At 41.7% G+C, this 26,585-nt stretch overlaps 1 protein-coding gene across 2 annotated transcripts; it reads right to left on the bottom strand.

Annotated features, from left to right (window-relative positions):
- Positions 1-19,364: 19,364 nt before the first annotated feature.
- LOC115018019 (homeobox protein engrailed-1-B-like) lies at positions 19,365-23,631 on the bottom strand. Of its 2 annotated transcripts, none has more exons than XM_029446819.1 (2): positions 22,812-23,631; positions 19,365-20,092 (listed from the first exon to the last, which is right to left on the bottom strand). In XM_029446819.1, exons 1-2 carry the CDS (start codon positions 23,347-23,349, stop codon positions 19,758-19,760), a joined length of 873 nt encoding a protein of 290 aa, XP_029302679.1. In that variant the 5' UTR covers positions 23,350-23,631; the 3' UTR covers positions 19,365-19,757. The 2 variants fall into 2 exon arrangements, with proteins under 2 accessions (XP_029302679.1, XP_029302685.1); XM_029446825.1 differs by having other exon boundaries at positions 19,365-20,080.
- Positions 23,632-26,585: the final 2,954 nt, after the last annotated feature.

The following is a 26,585-nucleotide window of genomic DNA, read 5'->3' as shown; positions in this document are numbered from 1 at the left end:
ACCACATCTCTTGATTACTCTTGACCATCAAAATGTGGACTGAAACACATGTTCCTGATCACAAATCAGAGTCCATTGACAAGCAATTTGATGAAGACACAAACAAAGTGTCTCAGCTGAAGATGTGAATGACGCTGGGACTGGGCGAGGCCGTCCCGCGGGTTTGGCTTGGCTCTGCTGAGTAACATTCATACACTAAAGGAGACGTCGCTCAGCGCTGGGAGCTCTGAGTTACACAAAATAAGAGGTAAATAGAGACAGAGCTGATGAAGAGGGGGAAATGAGAGCTGGTTAGTGGCTGTAGACGTGAACTCTGGCTGAACCCCCTCACTCTGGCGGCCTCCGTTGCAGCCTCAGTGGGATGAGGCGTTCGGGTACGGCTCCGAGAGCCTGACATCAAACCGACAGCAAGACATGATATCTTATTTTCCTGAGCCGCACTGACACAAGTTCAGCTCTCTACTTATTATTCTCTCATGCCGGTAGTGAGAGAAGAAGTCGCGCACGGAAAAAGAAAACTGCAGTCGTCCCCCAGATGTTCGCGCACTTCCTTCACTTTTAATTCAAATAATTTGCAGATTGTTTTCTTGACGGAGGATAAAGACGTTCCCCTTGTCAGAACTCTTCGTTTTTGATTGAAAGAAATCCTTGACCCACGAGTGCCTTCACGTTATGCCGAAGGAACACGATTGCATGTGCATGCAATTGTATCTGTCAATCTCTGCGTGAGTATAAGACATGTGGACAAGCCTTCACCGTGCATGTGATTCAGTATGTGTGTGTGAGTGAGAGAGATAGTATTGCAGCTTCACGTCATTTGCAGTCTAAAGAGATCAAATTCATGTTCAAAACATACATCACTCTTGAGTTGGCGTAATGGCTGAGAGGTGCCGCTTGCCTTTATCGCACAGCATCTGACAGCGACACACATTGGTGGAGAAGTTGGTTCATGCTAATTCGAAAGCGGGCGTAGAGCAGAATCGAATTGTCCTGATCCTGCGCCAACTTGTCACCTTTCTACAGCTGTGCTCCCTCGCCTCGCTGACAGGAGCTTCAACAATTAAAGCTGAACAAATAAATGGCTATCACATCGCACAGGGAGGTGAAATTGGCCCACTTCAAGCATATCAATCAGAGCAGATGTGTGTTTGGATAATAGAAAGACCACAGCAGGCCACGTTTCTATCAAGTGTTTCAGAGATGGTGTGTCCACTCGGGTGTTTTCTACAACAGCTGCTTCACTGTGGAGGAGCCGAGTTTTAGATTTGGAAGACAATGTCAGGCCAGATGTAAAACCTTTAGAGTGTCAGGACATATTTCTGTTCTGTTCTGCTAGGTGTGTGTGCGTGTGTGTATAGATATTTCCTGGCTGTATTAAGCCATTTTGGCCAATGGATTGCGTTTATTTAATGATTTCATGCGACCTTGTTCTGAAAGACAATTACTATGATAGGATTGTGGCTCCTAAAACAATTTCCTTCAATGTTTTCAAGACTTTAACCTGCATTTGTTGATTTTTGTTTTTTTGGACAATTGGGGGCAATGCAACAATTTGTAAACACCACACGGACATATTTTCCTCTGCATCTCCTGAGGGGGATATCTGGCTCTTTAGCTGCTAAACGCTTCAGTATGTTCACCACCAGCATTCGCTAACGTTGTCTGTCTGTTGTTTATCAGAACCTTTTTTTTTTTGCTGAAACAGCTGCTACGATTGAACCAAACCCGTAAAGCCATAAAACCAAAACAGTAAGCTGAAAGACGCTAAAAAGCCCTGTGTAGCTGACGGACACTGCCATTCTTCTCCGTGTTTGTCACCTCAAGCGACCCTGCTGTTGGTTCCTGCAGTTCTTACATCCCCTGCCTCTGGCTATATGCTGCTCTCCACCGTGGCCACAAAGTCTGTTTGCCATCCAGTGAAGATAGTAAGTAGAAACAGTTTGGGCCTAAGCAGCAGCAGCAGCAGCATCTTCGAGCGCTTTGCTTTACTGCCACAACTGCACATTCCAAATGGAGTCTCGTCTGGGTAAGAATGTGCCCGGTGCTGGCCAAAAAACGAGGCAAATTAGCATAAGTGCCATGTTCGATCCATCAGAGGGGGAATCATAAGGCTGCTGGTCCTCATCCCATCCCACTGTTGGCCTTGTTTGTGGAGGAAGTCGTGAACTCGGAGAGAGGGAGAAGAGAGAGGCAGCCTGTTTGAGTTGATATTTTCTCTCAAAGTAATTTGGAGCAGATTTTTTGGAATCAGTGAAAGGGCTTCGTTGTAATTCCCTTTCATGCTCATCTTCTATCTCTGAAGTCACCATGGGGCCTAAACAGCAGCATAAGGATGCCAGATGGATTTGAGGGATTCTCTCTTTCTCTCCCTCTCTCCATCTCTTTCTATCGCAACATGTTTTGTGTACAGGGATCCAGAAGGCAGATGACAGAGGACCAAATCACACTGGTTCTTTCTCACTGTCACTCTTTCCTCCCCTCAAAGTAACTTACTCTGACATGTCTGGTTATTTTTTTCTTGCTCCTGGAGCTTGCTGAACTGATTTCCTCCTCTGCATAGTGACTTGCTTGAGCAGGCCCTGGAAAAGGATGACAAACAAATGGCTGGAGCGCTACTAATGGTTCCTTTTTATTAGATATTTCTTCACAGATAAACAGAGTTTTGTGCTTTTATGGTAGAATCCATGGTTCCTCTTCTTGGGCTCCTTTTGTGTGGTTTTATGGCTCATTTAAGATCTAAGTAAGTCCAAAATATTAGGAGTCAATGTCTGAGACATAACTCACAATGCTGGGATACCCGGTGGGGTTTATTCCTCTCTACCCACTAACTTCATTATAGATAATGGATGCCATGGAGGGAGCTTTAAAACAATGAAAATTTGTTCCACTGCTGCTTTGTATTTGGTCTCCTCAGAAAAATAAAACCAATATTGGTGTTGTAAAAGTGAAGTGTTTCATTTCAGCTTTTTAAAAACTATATTTGAGCTCAAAGCTCCTCAGAAACAAACTCTGACCCGTTACTGATGAGCTGTGTCTCGCTTTAGATTGCTCCACATGGTAAAACATCCTCCCTGAATGACAGCTGGAGGTAACATGTTAAGTGCTATCCTGGAAAAAGTCATCTGCCTGGGATCTGTTGGGCTGGTTACGAGGATCCTCATAAATATCTCTCACCAGCTCATCAGCTGCGATGCGCACCATTTTCCTGGCCGGGCCTGAGCTGTGGGCTGGCGGAGACGAGCTGTGATGGATGCAGTGTGGCACGGTCACTCGCAGCACTGAGGGCCACACTGATAACATCAAAGAGGGAGTGTGTCTGTGTGTGTGTGTGTGTGCAGGCAAAGAACATTCTACTGTAGTTGTTTTTAGTCTTTAAAGAAATAATACTTTTTTTTTACCGAGAGTTAATGAAGAAAATTGACATTATTTAATGTTTGTACGCTAAATATGAAGCTAGAACCAGGAAGCTTAACGTACATACGTTACGTATATCGGAATATTAATCGATAATGAAAGTAATCATTAGTTGCAGCCCCAAGTACCGATGAAACAAATATAGAGATACAACATGTTTGTGTCGCAGCTACGCTAAGCTAACTGGCTCTAGCTTCATTTTTAACTTGCAGGAATGCGAGTGGGTGTATTTTCCAAAATGTTGAACTTTTGCTTCTTCAGTTGGAACAGCGCATTAAGGTTTGGTAACTAAGCTTCTCCACACAGATTAAGAAATAGTCTTTTTTTTCCCAGCATTTGGTAACATCATATGGAACTCATTTAAAAAAGATCCATGAACCCAGCTCATGACAAATATGCAAATTTCCAAATCGTTGTTTGGCAGCAGAAACATAATGGACTGGAGGGTTGCCAGTTTGAATCTGTGCTTGGGAATTCGGGGCGGGGGTATAGAATGAGACATGCCAGTCCCTCCCTTGAAAAGAATACGTACCGACACAAAGCCCTTGAGCAAGACATAGACCCAGAAGAAGTCCTGAGTGTGACTGCAATGCAGGTATTTCCGTAAGGCTCTGAAAATGAACGTCCTCTAAGCTGACTGTCCTGCTCATATGCAGGCTTAAAGAGCGGAGAATGTTAATGTGACAACCACTTCATGCATGTGCCAAAGTGTGTTTGCTGCAGAGACGTCTCCCCGGACAAACGTGAAATCCTAGAGTTGGTTGCCATCCCTCCTGTCATGCTGCTTGTAAAAGAATTATTCGCTGCAGTATCAGGCCAATCGCATTACAGCTGTAGTTAGCTGCAGCGATCACACGCACTAAATGAGAGGATTGAGAAGGATCCTGTTGCTTATTGTCAGGCTTTGTGTTTGGCCAAGGTCAAATGGTGGAGCATTGAAAATGTAGCAGATTAAATAGCTTGTAAACCCAAATTGTTTGTGTGAATTGGCTGAAAGGTAGTGCCAAAAAGAGAAAAACACCTGCAGCCAGCTTAGCTGCATGGATGTCAATACACGGCTTGTCTCTTTTGAGGCTTACCATGTTCTTGCGAGGGAAATAAACATCCAATTCTGAAAAGGCAGTGGCTTCAAATAAATGAAAGAAAATTGACACGGTTGTGTTTTGGCTCCTCGGTAATCTCGGGCGAGGTTTTCCAGGGTTTGCCTCGTCCACCACCACCTCACACCTCCCCGGCAGCTCGGCCTCACCAGGTGGTTTGACTTTGCAGCCACTTTTCCACTTGAGGACTTAATGCAGACACACAGGCCCAGCTGGATCCCATTAGGCTCATGGCTCAGCCACCTAGGCCAAAAACATAACACCAGCTCAATCAGCTGGTTCAGGAGGCCTCCACCGGACAGGAAGCTCACTGGAAAACCACGGAGATGTGTTTTATGTTTTAACGTTGCTTCTGGAAACACATCCACTGTTTTAATCAAAAAGAATGCGTGTGTCTGCCCCGTGATTCAGATCCACGCCAACGTGTTATGGGTTCTTCCTTGGCCCACGCTACACATGCACGTTGGTGTAACGTAAGAGGAACTTCACGTCCCGTTTCAGGCCATACATACACACGTGTAATGTGATAGTGAGTCGAAGTCCATCGCTGTGGATCCCCTGACGTGTGAAAGATCAAGGTTTGTGCAGATGGTCTGCAGGTCAGAGAGGGCAGAGCTCTGTCTCTCACTCTCTCACTGCCTTTCTGCTGTGTCACACCCACAGATACAGGCTGCGTTAGCCTCTGGCTGACCTGGCCGTGGCATGTCGGCAGCTCGTATAGCATGTGGCACTCCTGGTAGTTTGTTTATTTATTTATTTGCAATTGTACTTGGAAATGAATGCAATATTTTAATATTTCAATGGCACAGACCTCCGCTAAAGCCAATGGTGCATTCACTGCTCATAGTACTCCCTTCAACCAAACCGTTATCTGTAATCCTGCTAGCAGACAACTGAGCCGAAAACATTAGCAAGTTAAAACATATTGTGTATAAACGAACATGAAGCTAAGCGGGTGGATAATTCGTTTTTAATCAAAACTACTGGGTTCATTTTGTGATTGAAATATTTTTACATTTTGAGATTAGATTTAGTAAAATATCCAGTTTGGAGGTGGCTTTCACAACACAGTCTGGTCTGCTCCGAGGGTCTTTAGAGGTCTGTGAGGTCGCTGAAGGCTGCGTCGGGCTGAACAGAGAGACATCTGTCCAGGCCTGGAAGGATTTCACGCTTCTGGCCGTCCAGATGATTTAGGCCCTCCAGGACTACCTGCTGGGAGAGGCTCCCAGCGGGTTAACCTGACACAGATGGATCCCCACGCCAGCACTGAACACACACATGGAGAAACGCACACACACACACACACACAGATGCAAGCGTGGACATATAGGAGCAGAAACACTTTACATTCAGAAATACTCTGACACACACATATGTCAAAAACATGTAAACTGTAGATACAGGCTGTTAGGGACGACGCACACATTTTCCACAGACAGGCAGATGTATGTCATACCAAGTGGACCAGAGGAAAAACTTTTCATGATCTCATCTGGACATTGCACCAGTCCAACCTGGATACAGTATTTTAATTGGTTTTGAATGCAATTTAAATGTCTGATTTGCTTTATTTGTCAGATATTCAATAGCAGTTAAAGAATCGACTCTTGCGATTACATCCAATCAGCGTTTCAATCATCATCGTTCAATTTCAATACATTTTCAATTAGCTACATTTTGACAGCCCTTTCTTTTAATTTATCCTAATCGGAATAATAAACGGTGCTAAGTGATAGTGACCCCTTTTTTAAATTTTAGTATTAACAGAATTAATGGGGTTTCTAATGAGAAGATCGTTACCATATCTGAAGGCACATATGAGGCTAAACCCAGGAGGTGGTTTGGTTAGCTTAGCATAAAGACTGGAAACAGAGGGGAAACAGCTAGCCCGGCACCTCTCCTCGCGTCTACTCTTCATGCTAAAGTAAGAGAACCAGCTGTTGCTTCATATTCAGCATCAGGAGAGAGTTATTAATCTTCACATCTAATGATTGGCAAAGAACATGTAGAAGTGTTCCTTTAAAGTCTGTGTAAAAGCATTTGAAATGAATCTTCAGAAGATTTCAAAAGTTTACTTACTGACTAATTAACTCTAACCGAGACATATCGACTGAGACTGTCATTACAGTGGTGCTCCAGCTGTTTATTATTGCACTTATGTACAAAGTCGATGTACCAAGAGTCCATACCGCAGAGGCTCGGGTTCAAACTCGACCTGCCCTTTCCTGCTTGTCGTTTCCTCTCTATCTATTTCATCTGTCCTAATAAATCCAGAAAATTAAAGGAGTAGAGTCCCGAGTATTTCCCTAGAATGGATCAAGCTCCAAAACCACTGGATCCTACGTTTCCCATAATGCAACTCACAAACATTCTATGACCCCTGTTGGTAACACTCACTGTTATGCATTTGTAGTTTCTGATCCTGATGACATCGGGCTGCTCTGTCGTTACGTTAACATCAGCAATAACACTTATTCAATACTCCAGAGCACGAGTGTACTTACAGTAATGTATCATATCACAACATGTGTTTATATTCCCTTTCTTATTAAGGCTCGTTCTGTTTCATTGCCATTAAATGATCGATACCCTCTGCGGTGCTTTTGTACAGGCGGCTACATCCCACGCCAGCAATAGAAGTTTGATTTCTTTTTATTAAATCACGGACTAGCTTTTAGCATGTCGTGCTGTTTTTGAAGTTGCGTTGCATTAAGTCAATACCACCCATTGGAAACCTTTTTTTGACTTTTCTTTTCTTTTAACTGCTAACCAAATTTGTCCAGTGGGATTGACTTTCTTGTCCCAGTGGTCTCTCTTAATTCTGTAAAGCTGGGTAGAAACTTCCCTCTGTGGAGTGGCAGGGATCAGCAACATCTGGCCAGGACATCAGGAAAACGCCTCTCTCACACACACACACACACACACATTAAGGCACACTGGTACTCAGACGTGCACTCCACTGAGTGTGAGGCTCATGAACATCTGGCTTCCCAGACTTCCCCTACAGGGAATCAACTTTTTGGTGTTTTTTAACCAACTGCTCATTTCATTTCTGGTTTTTCTCGAGTCCACATAAATTATAGACAAACTCACTGTTGTCTTCTTTAATCTATCCTTCCTCCTGCACTGCAGCGAAGATTTGATGCCATCCTATGTTGGTTTGTAAATGTGCAGCAGTTAATATAGTGGATGCATTCATTCATTCATTAATAATCCTTCTCTGTTCCTTGATATTTCATAGATTGTGGCTTTTACGCTACCTAAATAAATTTATTACCAATTAATCAACAGATTTTTATACTTCATAATAGTTAAATGAATAAATAACATAAAATAATAATAATATATTTAACAAAATGTAAAAAACCTGCAGACTTTTTCACAACCTGGCAACTAAAAGTGTTTCCTTATTAATGCAACTAATCTATAAAACATTATTAAATGATTCATTAAGCATTAATAAAAACATGAAATGAATAATAAAATAATGGATGCACTTCAACCAAGCAAAAATTATTCTAAATTGTTTTATACAAAGCAAAGCTCATAACAAATCTCAGTGTACCACAAATGCATTCACCCGCAATTACTCCGCTGCTTAATTCATCTGCTTAATCTGGTTTGGAGTCTGTGGGGCCTATTTTAGTTTCTTTGTGAAGCGACTGAGCCAAATAAGCAGTGGAAGCGAGCTGCTGTGTCGGACTCCTCGGGGAGCGCCCTGCTTTACCATCAGGGGCCTGTTTCTACACACATTAGTGGTTAATTATTATCAGCCCGCAGCCATAATGAGCGCTGCATCGACCTGTGGCTATATGTGTAGCAGTAATATTACTTAATGGAAAAACAATCAGCCAGCTTTTCCCATTGAGCAGCGAAAGGAGTTTGCATAGATAACAGTCGATTTGAATCGAGAGGAAATAAGAAAGATAATTTGTATGTGTGTGTGTGTGTGTGTGTGTGTGTGTGTGTGTGTGTGTGTGTGTGTGTGTGTGTGTGTGTGAGATAAAAGGAGCTTAAAGCTTAAAATTCATATTTTAGGCCTTTTTTTTAAAAGAAAATGACTCATAGACTTACATGTACATGCATACATTTACTTCCCGGTGAGCGTACATGTACAGTATGTGTTGCTTTGTGTGAATATTCTGAACACTCGATGAGCTGCAACCTGTTTAATTCTTTACTTTATTGAGTGAAAATGAACTTTTTACTGGCTGATTTATTATTCTGCACTCGGAGCAGCGGTGTGGGTGAGAAAACATGACCGAACATTTAAAAAGCAGCAATGAAATCACACAGCAGGTAAACGAAATCCTCATAAATGAAGAACCGGCCTCCTAAACCCACTTTTTAGATAGAAAGTTGACCCCGCAGATCTGCGACTCGGTTCAGTCAGAAGTCGGTGAAACTCCAAAGAAGACAAAATGTGGCCTGACTCAACACTATAATGAAAAACTGTGGCTGTTCACATCTGTCTTCAAATAAAGCCCTAACCAAGAAAAGATCTTTGCAGAAAAAGAAAAACAAATGCAAAATGTGGCTTCAAATGTATCCCTTGCATGCTATTTATTTCTGTCATTTGTGAAATAAGCACAAAGTTTCCACCATGAAGACATTTGGCCGACCGACTGAACGTGACGGGGCTGCTCTTCACATGTTGGTGATCCATTGCAGCTCATCCACCCATCAACACCTTCTAGTCAGTATCATGACCAGGGGGCAACCTGCGGCTCTGAAAAGTGAAGCCAACGCACAAGCGCCTTAAACCTGCATTCTCTCTAATATCCAGCAGGGGTGACCTACGTCTGATTGCATAGAAGTCTATGAGAAAAAGACCGTTCTCCTCTCTTGATTTATCACCTCAGCAAACATTGTCCTGATGAGTTTATGTCTCAATCTCTAGTTTCAAGTCTTCTTCAACACATGATGTTTATTGAAACAGATGATAAAGCAGCGTATGCTTTAGGGCGGGGCTCCCTTGTGATTGACAGGTCGCTACCACGGTGTTGTCCGGTCTGGATGTTTGATATTTAAGTTGCTTAAAAATGTCTTCATCAGCGTTTGGTTGTACTCCACCCTCGTGTGTCACTTCTGGCTCCAAAAAAATCAAGATGGCGACGGACAAAATGCCAAAACAAGAACAATAACATATAATATATACTTATTTTGAAATTTTAAAATAATAGTACATCCTGTTTCTTCAGTACAAATGTAAAGATTATTTTTACTGTTGTATGAAAGTACAACTTTAAGGTACTTTACTTCAGTATATCTATTTAATGCTACTTAATACTTCAACTCTGCTATATTTAATTGACTTTTTACTCACCAGACAGCTGTAATTACTTTTTATAACAACATTTTCGGAGCAAATATTAGAGAAAAGTACAGAAAATTATACAAATGTGAGCAGCAGAACTTGAAACTCTCTTCTCTACCATCTTGAATGCAGGACTTTTCCCTTGTAATGAAGTGTTTTTCGTACTTTTACTTCATGCACTGAAAACTAGAGCGGTGTCACACTGCTGAAGTCTGTATTTGTGAATGCCTGTGGGGACATGGGGGGAAAATGCACATGCACACACACACAACCTCCGAATTCCCGTCCACCAACCAAAAATGGCTGGCATTTTTGAAACGCTGACATTTTCAATCTTTCTTTGATGGTTCTCTACCACACACTTGTCATAACACTGGGGTAAAGTTCCTCTGCTGGCGCTGCAGTGAGCTGTTATGAAGCCTCTGAGTATTGTTGTCATTCCTTGCTGAGACCGCTGGCGAATGCTCGGAGCGGGCCAGCCTCTTACTTAGTGGGTGGCGGCGATGAGCAATTTAACAATCAATTCCTAGCACTGTAATAATAACTTTTCTTTCTTGTGACATTTGATGTGATTTTCAGAACTTGTAACAACAACACTATGATCTGTTTGTTCAAGGGGACGCTTTGGGTTCCAATGTGTTGCTTTTAAAGATCATTTCCCCCTCTGAAGTGTACGTTTTCTCTCAGTGCGTGTGGTTTCTCGCTGCGTTGCAGGAGGTCATCCACGCACTGACACAAATCTGATCCCCGACCAGCTGCTACAGACGGCTCATCTTCTGTCGACAAACATCTGCGGTTCATCTCCTCAGTTTGACGGGAAATACAGAACTTCAGCTCCCTTATGCTCCTCTCTTTTCTCCCTTTCGCTCAGTTCTCTCTGATGTTTGTCCTGGGCATCGCAAACCATCTGCGCCCGATGATTTCTGGAGTTTAATGCACAGAAGCAGGCGAGGAGAAAACAAAACTTTGTTGACGTTTAATGCAAAGTCTTGTGTCTGATGAAACGACAGTTTTGACGTAGATTTGAGTGCAGCACAGCTTCTTGGACATTGTGTTCGCAGGGACATCTTTCACATAAACATGTCTTCCATGGCTGAACTTTCACCCGTGATTCGTCACAGCCCAACGTGCAGGTGTTCACACTCACACCTGTTAGCGAGAGGTGGCAAAGCACAGACACGCAGCAAACAACACTTGGAAAAAATACAAATGAGCAGACCAGACGAAAACACTGAAGAACCATTGTGTCTGGTTGAAAGTGTCAAACTAGACATGAATCATAACCGCAGCAAAGACTCTGGCTGAGTGTTTAGCAGCGGTTGTACAATGTGGTAAGTACAATTTTGAGGTACTTATACTTGGGATATTTTAATTTCCTGCTACTTTATACTTCTACTCCACTACAATTGACACTTTTTACTTTAATTACTTTGAATATTCAGATTAATAATACAAAATATAATCAACAAATCATGTTTTATTTTAGCCAATAGCTTTGTCTTTTCTTTTATTTTGGTAATAAAGTTTTGATCAAACTTTCATCTGGACCTCACATCTTAATTCTTTTTAAATCATGTAAAAATGGCAGCTTTTTGTTCTTACTTTCTCTTTTAAACTCACAAAACTCTTTTCATTAGATGCACAACTTCCGGTTTTCAAAGTAAAAGACAGCAAAGTGCCTCTTACTCTCCTGTCTCTTTATTTATTCCACATATCATGACACAAATCTGCTTTATTACTGAATGAATGAATACTATGTTTTGTATTGCGAGTAGTTAAACGTATACATGTAAGGAGTGTAAATGGCAGTAAAAAGTAATTCAACACATATTGTCTCGAAGCGGTCGATTGAACTACTTCCTGTTCAGGCCTCGCCCACATCTGTCATGGAGCCAAGCTCAGATTTTTCAGACATAAACAGATACAGAGAATAGCAATTTGTTACGCCGATAACTTAGACGCATGTTTCACACATTTTATCTCCGAAATTAAAAGGTGAACCGCTCCTCACGTGTGACATAATACAAAACATAGAAACGCATTTGCTGCTTTAATGTAACTCAATAAAAAACATCTATGGAAACGGCGAAGGAGCTTTTTGTTGCATAGATAATGAACACACACGTACATGACAGCAAAACAGGATGATGAAGATGAAACACATGTGCACTGAGAGACTGATGTCAAACACACACACACACACACAGACACAGAGTTATGCTTTAGATGGTATGTAACAGACCACACATTGTGCCGGCTGTGTGTTAAAACAGTTATTCACGGTCTCGCATTCTGCTGCCCAGATCCAGAGATAAGTTGCCCTGGTAACCTCAACTTCTGGCCTGTGTGTGTGTGTGTGTGTGTGTGTGTGTGGGGATATGTCTTTGAGAGTACATGTTTAAAATCCTATTGTGCTCACTGTATGAACTTACCGAATTGTCCACTAAGTTGCTCTTAACTGCAGCAAATTGGATTCACTGTCATGGGTGGAGCAGCCAGACTGGCTGAATATGGGAAGCTTTACTGTCTTTTGTCAAGCGAGGCTTCATAAATAACTTAGACTTCCTCCTCTGGATGTCTGCCAGTAGCTCTTCACTATAAACCTCACAAGCTCCACGGCTTTCTCCGAGCAGCAGACTGCAAAGTGGACTGCCGGCTCTTGAACCCTCGAGGAGTTCAGAGCCATATTTGAGCTGATATTTCTGTAAGGAGAGCGAAAGCACCCTCCGTGTGTGTGTGTGTGTGTGTGTGTGTGTGTGTGTGTGTGTGTGTGTGTGTGTGTGTGTGTGTGTGTGTGTGTGTGTGTGTAAATGCAAATGGGTACGACGCCATTACCAAATAGAAGTAGTGTAAGTGTAGACACTTTAATTTGTGAATGTTACATATTACACTGCTTTATACACACACAAATACAAACACACACACATGCACACACTTGAACAGTTATAGTACCCCCCCCCCCCCTCCTCCTCCCCCCACCTGACAGCGAGAAGTCTTCCCATACGCCGGGTGGCCGCAGAGGGCCCCACGCACGGATGACATCAGCGCTCACCCTGGAGGAGGCCATGACAGCCGTATTAGAATTGAATATGACTAATCGCTTCCCCGCATCACCTCCAGGCCGCCGCGATGAAAGACGGAGCCGGAGAAGGAGCAGAGGGAGATCTCCACGAGCGCGTCCGCTTTTGAAGTGTGGGAGGAGGGTGAGAGGGTAGCAGCCAGACAGACAACCGCCATTGTTTGATATTTAAGTCTGAGCCACAAATAATAATAATAACAATAATAAACATTACAAACTAAATCTGCTCGTGGCCTGCTGTCAACATGACAATCACTCCAAAATAATACCTAATACCTCTCAGGGGGGGGCGGGGGCAGCAGATGGGAGTAAGTTAAATTCTCCTCGATGATCATCTTCTTCTCACAGCTTTGGTTTCCTCAAGTGAAGAGAGTGAGCGAGGCAGTGGGAAGATAAAGTGCTTCCACATGTGGAGGAGAAGACAGAGGTGCATGTGACCACCCATACAACAATCCCAGGTGTCCCTGCCTTTGTTCTCACTGTGTGTGTGTGTGTGTGTGTGTGTGTGTGTGTGTGTGTGTGTGTGTGTGTGTGTGTGTGTGTGTGTGTGTGTGTGTGTGTGTGTGTTGGTCATGTTGACATAAACAAGTTTTTGCACTTATTCCGAAAACAAAATTCCTTCTAAGCTGTTTACATGGCTAATAAAAAATAATTTTCCACAATAGTATTCCTCAAAATAGGATTTTCTTTTATGTACTGGTTGGTTCGTGCCAACAAAGCATATTCCAAAATGCACCGTAAATGTAGTCATTTGCATGGTTATTTAAATGAATGCTTTTAAATGTCCTCTTTTTTATGATCTCATCTCTCCTGTTTCTTTGTATTTCTGCACCTCCGTGTTGTTTTGCAATCAAACTTCTCACACTGATTAATGTGCTGCATGGGATGACTTCTTTTGACGCAGACGAAGCAGATTAAAAAGCACTCGCCGGCAGCTTGAGTTGAAGTGTTGTCTGCCACATAGCTGTGGCTGGAGATGCACTGTCATTTCCTGACGCTTGCTTTTTAATTAGAGCGGAATAACTGTCCTCAACTGCGCCGCCTTCTCAGTAGCACGCTATATATTGGAAAATTACATCCTTACGCTGTGGATAAAATAAAGAATCTGAGTTTGTTTTTATCCTATGTAGATTTTAAGTTTTAAATCCAGTGCTATTTCCTTCCTAAAACATAAAAACTAAAGACTAGAAACACTTTGCTTTCTGCAAAACTCCTTTGGAAAGTTGCAGTTTTCACAGCGAAGGAAAGCAGCCTTTGAATGAAAAGGGAGTCTCTTCTAAACACAACAATATTTAAGCAAGTTGCCTCTCTCTCTTTTGGCCCGAACAAGTCTGTTTGCATTATATACAGTGTGTTAGTGATGCCCCCCCCCCCCCCCTGTCGGGCAGAGTAAACAAGTGGCGCTGTGTATATCCTCCATGTAATCTGGATTTAGCCTGGTGAGATCACGGCTGTTGGAGCAGAGGGCCCCCTGGACGCTCAGCTGCATTGTGGGAGGTTCCCTCTCAATGCCACCTTTGTCTGTTGTGTGTGTGTGTGCGTGTGCGTGTGTGTGTGCGTGTGTGTGTGTGTGTGTGTGTGTGTGTGTGTGTGTCGGAGATAGCCCAGTTGACAGCCCACAATAAGTCATGAGTAAACTTCCCCATGGTGAGAACTGATCTATATGTGTACTCCTGAAAACTCTCGGGGGTTAAATGGTTTGAGAATCATTCTGCTGATTGGTCTGACATGGATGCTGTCCTCACACACTGCGAATGTTATTCCAAGTCAAGTGCAAAGACGACACGGGCTGCAATTTCACAATATTTTCACTGTCAATTCATCTGCATATTATTTTCTAGATTAATCGATTTATCGAAATAGTGAAACATATTCATCCCAGTTTCTCAAAGTCCAAAGTGATGTCTTTAAATGTGTCGTTAATCCAAAAGCTTAAAGATATTCACTTTATTATGATATAAATCAGAGAAAAGCACATTTACATATTAGATTTTTTGCCATTTTTGCATGAAAACCAATATTATTTAAACAACAGTGAGCAAAACTTCCTCTCCTTATCTAAGTTTGTGCTTTATTTTATTTATATTATATATTACTATTTATAGTAACTACATAATTTCTGTGAAAACAGCATGTGAATCTACAATCAACCAAGCGGAGGCTCGTGATTGGCTTAGACGGCACCGCTGCCACATAAAGTGACATTAAGAACTAAAAGTTGAACTCTGACTGACGTGAAGCGACGCACGTCATTAAAACTCATGTTTAATGTTAAGCAAATGACATACAGCTGGACGAGCTGCGTAATGTCCCTCGCTTTTCCAGATATTAATCCAGAAATAAATGAGAATAGCTGTTCTTCTTGCATCGTGCGTACAACTGCTTTCTGTTTGTGCACAGCGTGGCCAATCGTGCAATTTTGTATGCGGTCTAAATCAAAAGGGCAATCTGACGTGGGACCAACTGGGCATCTCCAGTAATTTAGGGAGAAAGTTGAGGACACATGAAGGACCTCTCTCTTTGTCTCCCACTCCCTCCTCTCTCCTCCCATTATGGAGGCAGCAGCTGGGAAGGCATTACTCTAAACTTCACTACTTAGCACCAGCACCGTCACAGGGTAGTGATCTAAGAAGCTCTTTTAAATGGCTCTCCGTGTGTAAGCATAGGGGCTCTTTTCCTGCCTTTTTGCACATGCTTGCATGTCTCTGCATGGGTGCACTTCATTGTGTGTGTGTGTGTGTGTGTGTGTGTGTGTGTGTGTGTGTGTGTGTGTGTGTGTGTGTGTGTGTGTGTGTGTCTTTAGTCTCTGTAGCTATAATTGTTTGTTTTTTCATGTAAAAAGCACCACTTTAAATCTTGTGTTTTCGTCAGATGTGCTCTTGGAAATAAGTAATAAAGCATGAAAAACAACTAATTGACTAAAATAAATCTTAGTCGACTAAGAGCGAAACAACCAAATACTCAACTACTCGACTAAGGGGGGGGCAGCCCTGGTATTTTCCCGCAGCGTGCATCACACCAAATAAACACTCTGAACAATCTGACCTCTTTGTTTGAATGACAGGTGGTTTGCCTGCATGACGGGACCCCAGTGCTCCCGTATCTCTTACGATGTTACAGAGGATTATATTCTGATATGTCTCAAGGTTTTGACTGTTTTCTTACTTTTAGACAAGTCGACTCGTCTAAGTTTATATTTCTGTTTAAACGTCAGGAACATTAGTCATTAGGAACATCCATAGTGCTTGAGTGTTATGCAGACTGACCCTTTAAAAAGTGTTAGATTTAAAAGGCATATTACTGATGCTGGTGGAGGTGGAACTACTTTATATAATGTGTGTGTGTGTGTGTGTGTGTGTGTGTGTGTGTGTGTGTGTGTGTGTGTGTGTGTGTGTGTGTGTGTGTGTGTGTGTGTGTGTGTGTGTGTGTGTGTGTGTGTGTGTGTGTGTGTGTGTGTGTGTGTGTTGCATTTGTTGCCCCAATAATAGAAATGGTATTTAATCCTCCCTAACTTCGGGGGTCTGCACTGCGGTGCATGGATGAAACACTGATCTTTGCTGCAGTTTGTGGATATTATATAACATTGTTCTCGGTTGAGGCTGATTATGCTGGTTTTTTTGTGCACGTGTGCTACCTGCTCTGAATCCAGCTCTCGCCCCTTTAAACGGCCGAGATTTCCAGTGTGTATTCTCCTTTTATTGCTTTCATTTGCATATAAATTAAATCCATATTGTGCCTGCGAGGCAGACTATGCTAACGATGCAAACGATCCCTGGCTTTTCTTTGTTTTACAGATAAACCCTCGGCTTCCTAAATGACAAGGTGGGAGGGGGAGAGAGAAATCCTCTCGCCGTTTCATAATTGTATGAATTTTAAATACATTGTCATAGGATCCTCTTCCGCATTCACAGCAGGGAATGAATCTATCATTATAATATTAGAGCTGTAGGGTTATCTGACCGTGAAGAGCCGGCACCTCTGTTCACACATGCAGGCCAGATGGCCAAAGAGAGTGGATCCAGTAACACACTTGGCCTGTGTGTGTAATACATAATATCAAGCTCTTATTTAATTCCTGGAGACAAGAAAGTGCATTAGAATTACTTTTTAAGTGTATTTAAAGTGTGCAAATCATTGTTTGTGGTGTAGAGCGTTTAGAAAGCCTGTTGTTTTCTGTGGCGTGACCAAATAGATTCACATTAGATCCAAAAACATCATGTTTACGTTAAATTAGATTTTGTGTCAAACTGAAATCAAGTCCTATGAATATTCATTCATAAATTTCAGTGACATTAAATTATTCCTAATATTGCTGTTGCCCCCCAGGACCCCTGGAGGTTTCCACTTCTGCAGAGATGCTGCAGGGCTGACTGTATAAGGCAGTGTACCTGCACCAAAGCTTGGCTCTGCTGCTGCTTGCTATTCAAGATGAATAAAGATAAACCGTATATGAACTGTGGGCTGTTTTTAAATTATTACTAGCAATATTATGGGCAAAATCATGCTTTTCTGCCGGTTTTTAAGCCTTTTTCTCGACGTTTTAATTCAACACAATTCCATTTTACTCATTAACAGGCATCTGCTGATGGTGTAGCAGTCTTCATAAATAAAATAAATAAATAATAAACGTTAATTAAATCTGAAATAACCTGCCTATAAAACTAACAGCAAGTCCCTGGTCATCATTATTGAAATCAATTATATTGTGCGCTTATTAAATCGCTGCTCTATAGGCAGAACTGAACACAAACGCAACATTTGAAATAATTAAAAAGCCTGAAACGCGGAGGCCGTGAACTCCTCCGCTGCAGACCTCTGCAGGCTTGTTAGCTCTTAATTAAATAATCCGATCCGGGATCAGTTGTATATAAAGGCTATAAGCGACGTAACAAACAGAAAGCATCTAAATCACGTCAGTCTGTGTTGCAGCGCGAGAGCACCGTCGCGTTTGCCCGGGGTCGTTCACACACAACATGCTGCCACGAACTCGCTCCTTAAGTCATTCACTTTTTCATAAATTAAACAATAAAATCAATGTAAGATCTCTCCTCCGGTGTTTTTATACGTGTTACAAAAGCCATCGTCATTATTCTATCATGGTAAATAACTCGGCACACATCCTACAAGCTTTGACAATAAGCCCTGACATCACAGGCCGTTTTTAGATCGTCGGATGGGGACTTCATATTTGGCTAAAAATAGCAGGATGAGTGTAAACTACAAAGAGCTGATGTGAGTGAAAGGGAGGCCTAACTGATGAAAACAAAACAATAAGATTAAGGAATAAAGGGGAAATAAATATGCCTCATCTGTGAGTTGTTTTTTTGTTACTGATATAAACACATTGTTGATCATATTTTCATAAAAGCAACAATTTTCCAGTTTTCCTAATTTAATTTACATCAATTTGAGACTTTAATATAAATATATAAAAATGGCTTTTCCCACGTATTTATATCTCAATGTGTGTTTTCCCTTCCAACGTCCCCTGTAAAAAATAAAAATAAAAACTTCCCTGCTGAAATAATCAATACCAGCTATGTTTGTGCAAACAACTTTCACATCATCATATGCAGAGACCCTCAACTGTGTCTGCTCTCGCTGACCTTGGAGATACACACACACACACCACACACCCACACACACACACACACGCTATGTCACAGAGTTCACAGCCAGGCTCTATCGAACCTGAACCTGAGGTCACATAAGGCCAAACAGGCCACATGTATCCCATGTTTGTCACTAAAGCAGAAGTGCACTGACAGGTTTCTTCAGTAAATGTATTCATTTCATTAAAGCTCCTACAAGAGCGTCTGCGAGAGAAAGTTTAGCAGAGATGTTCAATCTTGTAAATGCTCAGAATAGATTAATAGGTGAAATGTTATATCCATTATGGAGAGAAACTAGCAGTGTCTGATTATAGTGAAAGATGAGCTGTGAAACAGGAACTGAGTCTTCTCTGTGTGTGTGTGTGTGTGTGTGTGTGTGTGTGTGTGTGTGTGTGTGTGTGTGTGTGTGTGTGTGTGTGTGTGTTATATTATTGTATTTATGTCTCTGCCACATCATCTCAAATATCAAAATAATATAAAATGTAAATAATCCAAATGTTTAACCATAACGAATTAATAACATGTTATTAATTACGGGTTGCTCCTTTAAATGTGCTGCGTGAACCATATATGTTATGTTCATATAGGCATGCTGGGAAGTCAATGTAAAGCTGGTTGTGTGGTTACAAACAAAATCATTTAGATCTAACAACTGTCCTTTATCATTTTCTCCTTATTCATTTCAATCAGGGTATTAAAAATAAGTCAAAATGTCAGTCTGACCTATATGTTGAATTAAATGTTTCTTTATCCCCAAAACGCTGTTCAACGCTTTTATCCGTGGAAACGAATGAATGAAAGAAAAATGTAGTCCAAATCTACCGTTCTCTCTCTTTATTTCAGACTACATGTGAACATATTAAAATCTTTGGCTTGTTTTGAGTGCTGACTGATGTGTTGAAGGGAAATGTGGCGCAGTTATGGAGGACAGGGGACCACAAAAACCTAAATATCCAACTAGACATCCTAGAAACAACGAGAACAGACAGAAAAGATCCGGATGAGAGATGAAATTAAATATACTGTATACAACATGATAACTGTGTGGCTATATAAACTTTAATAACGATCGTTCATTTATATATAATGTCCATATACTGTTACCATAAACAGAAATCTGTGTTTTTTTTTTTTAAATAGCGTCTCCCCCACTTCCAGTTCATTTTTTTTTTCATTATCTCCAAAAGCCAAAAGAGTCAGGTGTGGCCCTCAGCGGGGAAATGTCCGGGCCACAATTATTCACTCTCCTCCTTGTCCTCCTGCACGGTGGTCGTTGAATGGTTGTACAGTCCTTGGGCCATGAGCTGCAGGGCCAGGCCGTTCTTGTAGCCGGTGGCCTTTTTAATCTTGGCCCTCTTATTCTGGAACCAGATTTTAATTTGGGACTCGTTCAGGTTGAGTTCCTGGGCCAGGGACTGTCTCCGCTGCTCCGTTATGTACCGGTTGGCCTGGAACTCGGTTTTCAGTCTCTGCAGCTGCTCGGCCGTGAACGCTGTCCTGGGCCGCTTGTCCTCCTTGGGGCTGCTCTTCTTCTTTTTCAGTTTCCGTGTCCTTGGGCCTGGTGTGGAAACAACAATGGAAATAAAATATTTATTCTACTGCTGGTGCTGGACTAGAAGCACAATGCTGCACACGAGGCGCGCACATATTTACCATCAGAGCGCGTGCTTATATCGACTAAGCGTCTCGCTGATGAGCGATGATCTGCTCAATATGATCAAATGTAGGTCACAGAAGTGTCCTGATATGAAGGATTTGCTCTGTGCGTAAATCACTCGTGTCCCGCATGCTCTCTGGTTTAGATCATATCATTATTTCATCTGCTGCTTGACTCTTCACAATAAGATGGAGATAGTACATTTAATTTGGATTCATTGTGTTTCCATCACCAGGATTTAAACTTAACATAACAACATAAAGATGATAAATATCGAGCATTTTACGACCTTTAAAACACAAATAAATACAAATCACACCCCTGCCTGGATGCTAACTCACTGCAGTGGTTTATTGTGTGCATATTAACAGGAGAATTAAAGTCATAGCTTTAAATCATTAATGTTAAAATAGCAGTTTAATATTTGTGTGGCTTTTTCCTTGCAAAGCCAAACATTACCGCGTGATTATTAATTGATATTCAACTGAAATTACTTTGTATTGAGTAGGCCTCTTCAGCTCACAGTGAGTTCACGACTTACTTTAATAAATAGACATAAACAAAGCCTTCTTATAGACACTATCCCACTACACCAAATTCATATTAGTCATTTTCTTTAAGGGGGAAATGGTGGAAAAAACCCGCAGAAAGAAATCGGCATCAAAGAAAAGTTTTCCCCATAGTTAGAATAAACATGTTGGAGGTTTTAGTGTTTTAGATCCAGGCAGTCTTTGTGTAAAGTCTAATTCAGACCCGTGACATCTGACTTGTTCCCTCGCCAAAACAAGCAGCAACCGGCTGCCACGGTTCAGATGAAATAAGTTGCTTTTGACAAGAGTCCCACTGCAGACTTCTCTGCTCCCACACATCATCTCTGTTTTCTGTGCACACATACAATTAATGATATCCATCCAGGCTTGGGGGGGTTACTTAATCATATAGCGATGTGCTGACAAATGCATGCGCGGAGCGAAGCTCAAGTAGCACAAATGTAACGGTGACTTGGTCACACAGCTAAACGCAGGATTTGCATTGGAGCGCGCACAGTCATAACACACACTGTAGTATAATCCAGCTCTTATTTGTGAGGGGAAGCGGTGATTTTAAGACGCTGCAGTGAATGCATTGTGCAGCCAGAGCCCACTGACATAAGATGATTGTTAATTTAATACGAGAGCTACCACACAGTTAAAATTGGACTGAAAGAAAAGCATCATGGACGTTAATCCTCCATTATACCGCGTGAAGCAAAAAAAATCAAATGAAACGAAAAGTAAGGGAGGGCCTTTGACCTTCATCCCTTTAACACTATCATGACCATGAAAAGTACATGCCCATTGAACACATCATCACCATCAGGGATGTATGCAAAGCACTGGGTAATGATTAACATAACAAATACATGTTTTTAAACAACATCTATATTATTCTTCCTGATGAGGTTCGTAAATATTATGTCAAATAAACCGTCATTGTGTAGTTATTATACTATTATAATTATTATATAAGATTCGTATGCATCTTTTTAGCCCTCCAATTATGTATCCAAACATTGAATGCATCATCTGGACCAATCTCAGCTGGCAGTCACAAAACCATTAAGTTCAAAGGCAACAGGATTTGTAGTGAAATGCAAAACAAAAACAAAAAACTTGCTCTAATATTAGTCTAACTTGTTCTATAATACACTTTTATTATGTTTCTAAAACACAACAATGGTGAATATTCTGACCCACTCCACCAGTACAACGTCTTTAATTTATATAATGTTATAACAACTGTAAAGATCCTCGAGAAAAACATTTTAAACACAGAAAATAAGCATTTATTTAGAGAAAAAATCAAATCTTTGGAATAATATTTCTCTTGTATTTTGAAGTGACTGAGATATTATAGACTGACGCTGTAACGTCATTTTACAGCTTCTCAAAAGTCATGAATTTAATATTTGTGTAATCGAATTACTGTTTGATATTACCATAAATTATATTTTTGGTCTACTAAGATATTACACAGCTGCAGGTTTGTAAAACTCACATTTGAATGCATTGACCAAACAAACGGAGGAGAAGCCTGCTGCTCTGCTATGATATGATCCATAATTAGCAACTTTCAATATGTTTTTCTCAACATTTGCTCTCTCTGCTGACAAACAGAGAGAAAGGTCAACAGCCTTATTATTCTCAGCCAAAGAAAAGTAGTTTGCACAACACATGGAGGCCTATGATTACATGTATTACTGTGGGGGTGGGGGTGGGGGGGATTCCACATTGAATGGCATTGACAATTTGCCGATTTATTGAGCTGACATATTGTTGGCATTAATAAAAAAAAGAGAGACCACATCCCATAATGCACTTTTATGCTTCTGTGTGAGTGCGTAAATATGTCTTTGTGTGTGAGAGGATTTAAAGGGAATTATTAATTTTGTTTTTTATATTTTCATTTTCATAATAAGTTTTATTTTGGTGATTTTCTTTTTTGATATTTTTGTTTGGATGAGTAAAAAACCAAACTGGGAAGCATCACAGACAAGACGCCAACACAGTTTAATAACACTGTGCAGGGAGACGAAGTTCCCCAGCACCCAAACACCCCAGGCGGTATAATTCGGGGACTATTAGCGCCTTACCAGATGAGGGCCGGTCCGAGTAGCGCGTACAGTAAACCCAAGCGGGCCACAACATCGGCTGGCTTTCTTTCGTGGGCGGAGATCCTCCATTGCTGCCACTCACAACCATAATTGACGAGGGGCTGTCTGCGTATCTGCCGGTTCCGTTGCCCGCCGGTTCACCTTGTTTCGACGAGTTCTGCTTGGACGAAGGCGAAGAGGACGTGGACGACGAGGAGGAGGAGGGCGACGACGAGGTGCTGTCGCTGCTGCAGTTGGAGTCCAGGCAGAGGCTGCCGGTGTGCGGCGGCCTCGCTCCGAGCGGGTTGACGTTTTCTCTGCCCGGCGTCTGGCTCCGGTCGCGGTAACTCGGCTCCTTCCTGCAGCCGAAGTCCGGCCGGAGGATGTTGTCTATGAAAAAGTTCGTGGTTCTGTGGGCCTGCTGCGCGGCCTGGTGGGGTAAAATCATGGGAGGGGATGGGAGGTTTGGCGACAGGGACATGCTCTCCTCCTCGGTGGAGTCCCGGCTGCTGTTGTTGGGCTCCTTTTGCTCTTCCATAGCTGCTGACGGTAAGAAATTTCGGCCTCAACACGCCAAACTCCACTTGTTGCTCGCGCTCCCGCCCCCCTTCGGTATCCAATTTAGACGGGCAGCATGGAAAACCAAGCCTCTTGGCTAGAATAAAACGAATACCTGTGTTATTTTGTAATATCACCTACAGCGGCGACATGTAGTCTCCTAAAAGCCTTCCTGGACCTGGCATAGCGAACAGCTCCACGTTATACCCGGTGTCCCTGCTCTGTCCGGTGCTGCATAATATCTGTGTGTGTATTCGCTCTTCCTAAACTCTCCTAAAACCGTTATCTCCCCCCGTGTGTTTTTTCTTTCTCTTACACCCAGACGGAAGCACGTGTGCGCGTACACACGTGCAGCGGACCAATCCGGTGCGGAGATCGTCCCTGTCACAATTGACGACGTCCAATTAGGGTTCTTGCAGCGCGGCGAGCATGCACGCGCACACATAGCCAGCGCGTAGTTCGATCGATTTTGGTGAGGCGCACGTTCGTACACATATAGGCCATATACACAGCAAAACAAAAACAACAGCCACCATTATAAATGTTACACAGGGCGAAAGAAAGTATGTATTTTATCTTAAATCACAGTTTGTGTTTTTATTATTTACTTATTTGCTGAATGGAGATTAATTTATAAGAAAAGTATATAATTAAAATGAGATTTAAATGTAAATGTAGGGTAACTTATCGCCTGCAGGCTCGTTAGGTGTTTTGATGTAGATGTAGGTATATCTTTCATAGACTGGCTAATACGATTAACTAGCGTAAAATATCCCCAAAATTAAGGTGGTGCACAAAACGTTGCTATTTTAGATAAACATAATGGGAGATGTGCCCTAGTTACAATTTTAAGTATGTATTGCAGTCTCTTAAAAAACGTCTATTTAGTAATTTCCACTGTCTCTGACATTTTCTTTTCACTTTCTCTTCATTTAATTGACATTTTATTGTCTTTCTTTGGCGTCTGTAGCTCCTGTGCGATGAATTTATGCCATATTAATTATTTAAACATCCATATTTTGGACAACCCAGCTTTTGGCAGCAGGGCAACACTTTCGTATCCACTAACTAAATAAAAAAATATGAGTGAAAAATGTTTTTAGAAACACAATGAGGCTCAGAAAGCGATAGTGGTTTTGTAAAATCCCCAGAATAAGAATACAATTGCCACAAGGCTCTAATTGGCGATTTGAAATAATAATATTAATAATCACAATAGCCACAGAAGTGGGGACGTGTTGATGTTTAACACCGCTGCAGTGAAATCTTTATCCCACAGGCCGGAGTGGGAAGCCAAGGCTACTTAATTAAATTCCAATTAGGACAGTATCACTGTGCTGTTTAGCCGCAGCGCCATTGTGGGTAAATGAGCACTCAGTCTGCTCTTATCTGGCGCCGCAAAGAGAGGCTCCTTGAGAGGGGCTGCAAAAGATAATTTATAGCTTTTAATTAGTCTTCATTCCGCCCGATCAGCCCGGTGTTCATCACGGGGAGCGGGCTGAATAAAACCCGAGTCAAAAGCGCTGTCACCGGTCCCTGGCAGGGCCCTTAATCAAAGTGAAGCAGGGGCCGCGCTACAAGCCACGTAATTTCCAAGGTGCTGATAAAGCTTGTTGAATAATAGCGGGGGCCCTCGGAGACACCATTTACAGAAATGGCTTTATTGACGGCTTAACGTTGGTAATTCATTTTGCCTTTCATGTATTGGGAGCCGGATTTGTCGCCGTAATAGGATGATAAATGCACTGACGGATCGCAGCCCCGGTTTTATTGAGTAGCCTATATATACTGTTCCAGCGGCAGGTACACACACACACACACACACACACACACACACACACACACACACACACACACACACACACACACACACACACGCACACACGCGCGCACACTCACGGTTGATGATGAGGCTCTTGTTGAAAAGCTGTCTGAAGTAAAGGCATGACAGTGTGTGTGTGTGTGTGTGTGTGTGTGTGTGTGTGTGTGTGTGTGTGTGTGTGTGTGTGTAGTCTGCACCAGAAGTGCTTCTATAACGCAGAAGAAGAAAGTCATGTTTCCACGTTTGCAGGCGGTTGACTTGATTATTTCCTTCCTGTGTGAAGGATTAGATGCCAACGCCGAAAGAAGTAAATCTGTCTTTACAAATAACTGCACGACATTCTGCATTTGATGTATTATGTTTATCTTTGTTTGCCTTCATTCTGGCCTCAAAAAGAATAGCCTGACATATATTGTAAGTGCCAAAACTTTTGTAACACAGTGCAAACTATTTACTTCCAGTTAGCTTTAATTAATGTGATTACACTACCTCACAGTACTTTGTTTAGACATGGCTGTACATAAAGAGCATGCTTAGCGTTTCTAATTATAATACATGTGTTTTGAAGTAAAATTAATCCATGAAGTAAAAGAAGGCATTGAGTTTGATATTAAAAATAAAACATATTTGGCCTATACTCCAAATACAGACACGTTATGTAGGAAAAACATTTATTTTACCCAACATAGTTGTGTGTAATTAAAGTCAAAACCCTGTTGAACATATTGAATCTGATACAGCAGCTTCATCCTCAAAACATATGTAATAACATCGATATTATTACTTAAATATATGAGGATAAATGATCAAAAAGCCTGCATTTATAATCAACAATATGGTGTTCTGCACAACAGTGAAAATATCTAATCTAATTCAATTTATAGGCTCATTTTTTCCTTATTTTTTTCATGTAAATGTGCTCAGGAAAGAAATAGTCCGATGCATTTATAATGTTTCAGATGAAACAATAAGGTGTGATCGTCTGCAGGAAGTTCTGCTGCAGCTGCACGCTTGTGCTGCCACCTAGTGGAGGAAGATGGGACTGTGCTGTGCTTTTATAGAGGCTGTGGAAGGTTCTGCACAGGGTGCACAATAAACCTTTTCACTTCACTTGTCCAGCCGCCAAATGGCTAGTGAATGTTCAAATTTTACAAGACATTAAAACAAATTATCAATGTTTTTTGGGCCATTAAGTGATGCAAATCTACCAGCCACTAATCTTGTGCCCTGGTTCCGCACACAGCTTTTAATGGATTTTAATGCAGTTGCATGAGGGTGTAATAAGAGTACGAAGCAGAGGTTTGATTCTCACCTGTCCTCACTACAAGGACCTGATTAAATTGGATAAAAGTTGCATTAAATCATAAGCTATATGCAGATAAAGTCTCTTTATG

Source organism: Cottoperca gobio, chromosome 2 (assembly GCF_900634415.1).
Source record: "Cottoperca gobio chromosome 2, fCotGob3.1, whole genome shotgun sequence".
NCBI lineage: Eukaryota > Metazoa > Chordata > Actinopteri > Perciformes > Bovichtidae > Cottoperca > Cottoperca gobio.
Note: the sequence above shows the minus strand (reverse complement) of the source record. Positions and strands in the feature narration are given on the sequence as shown.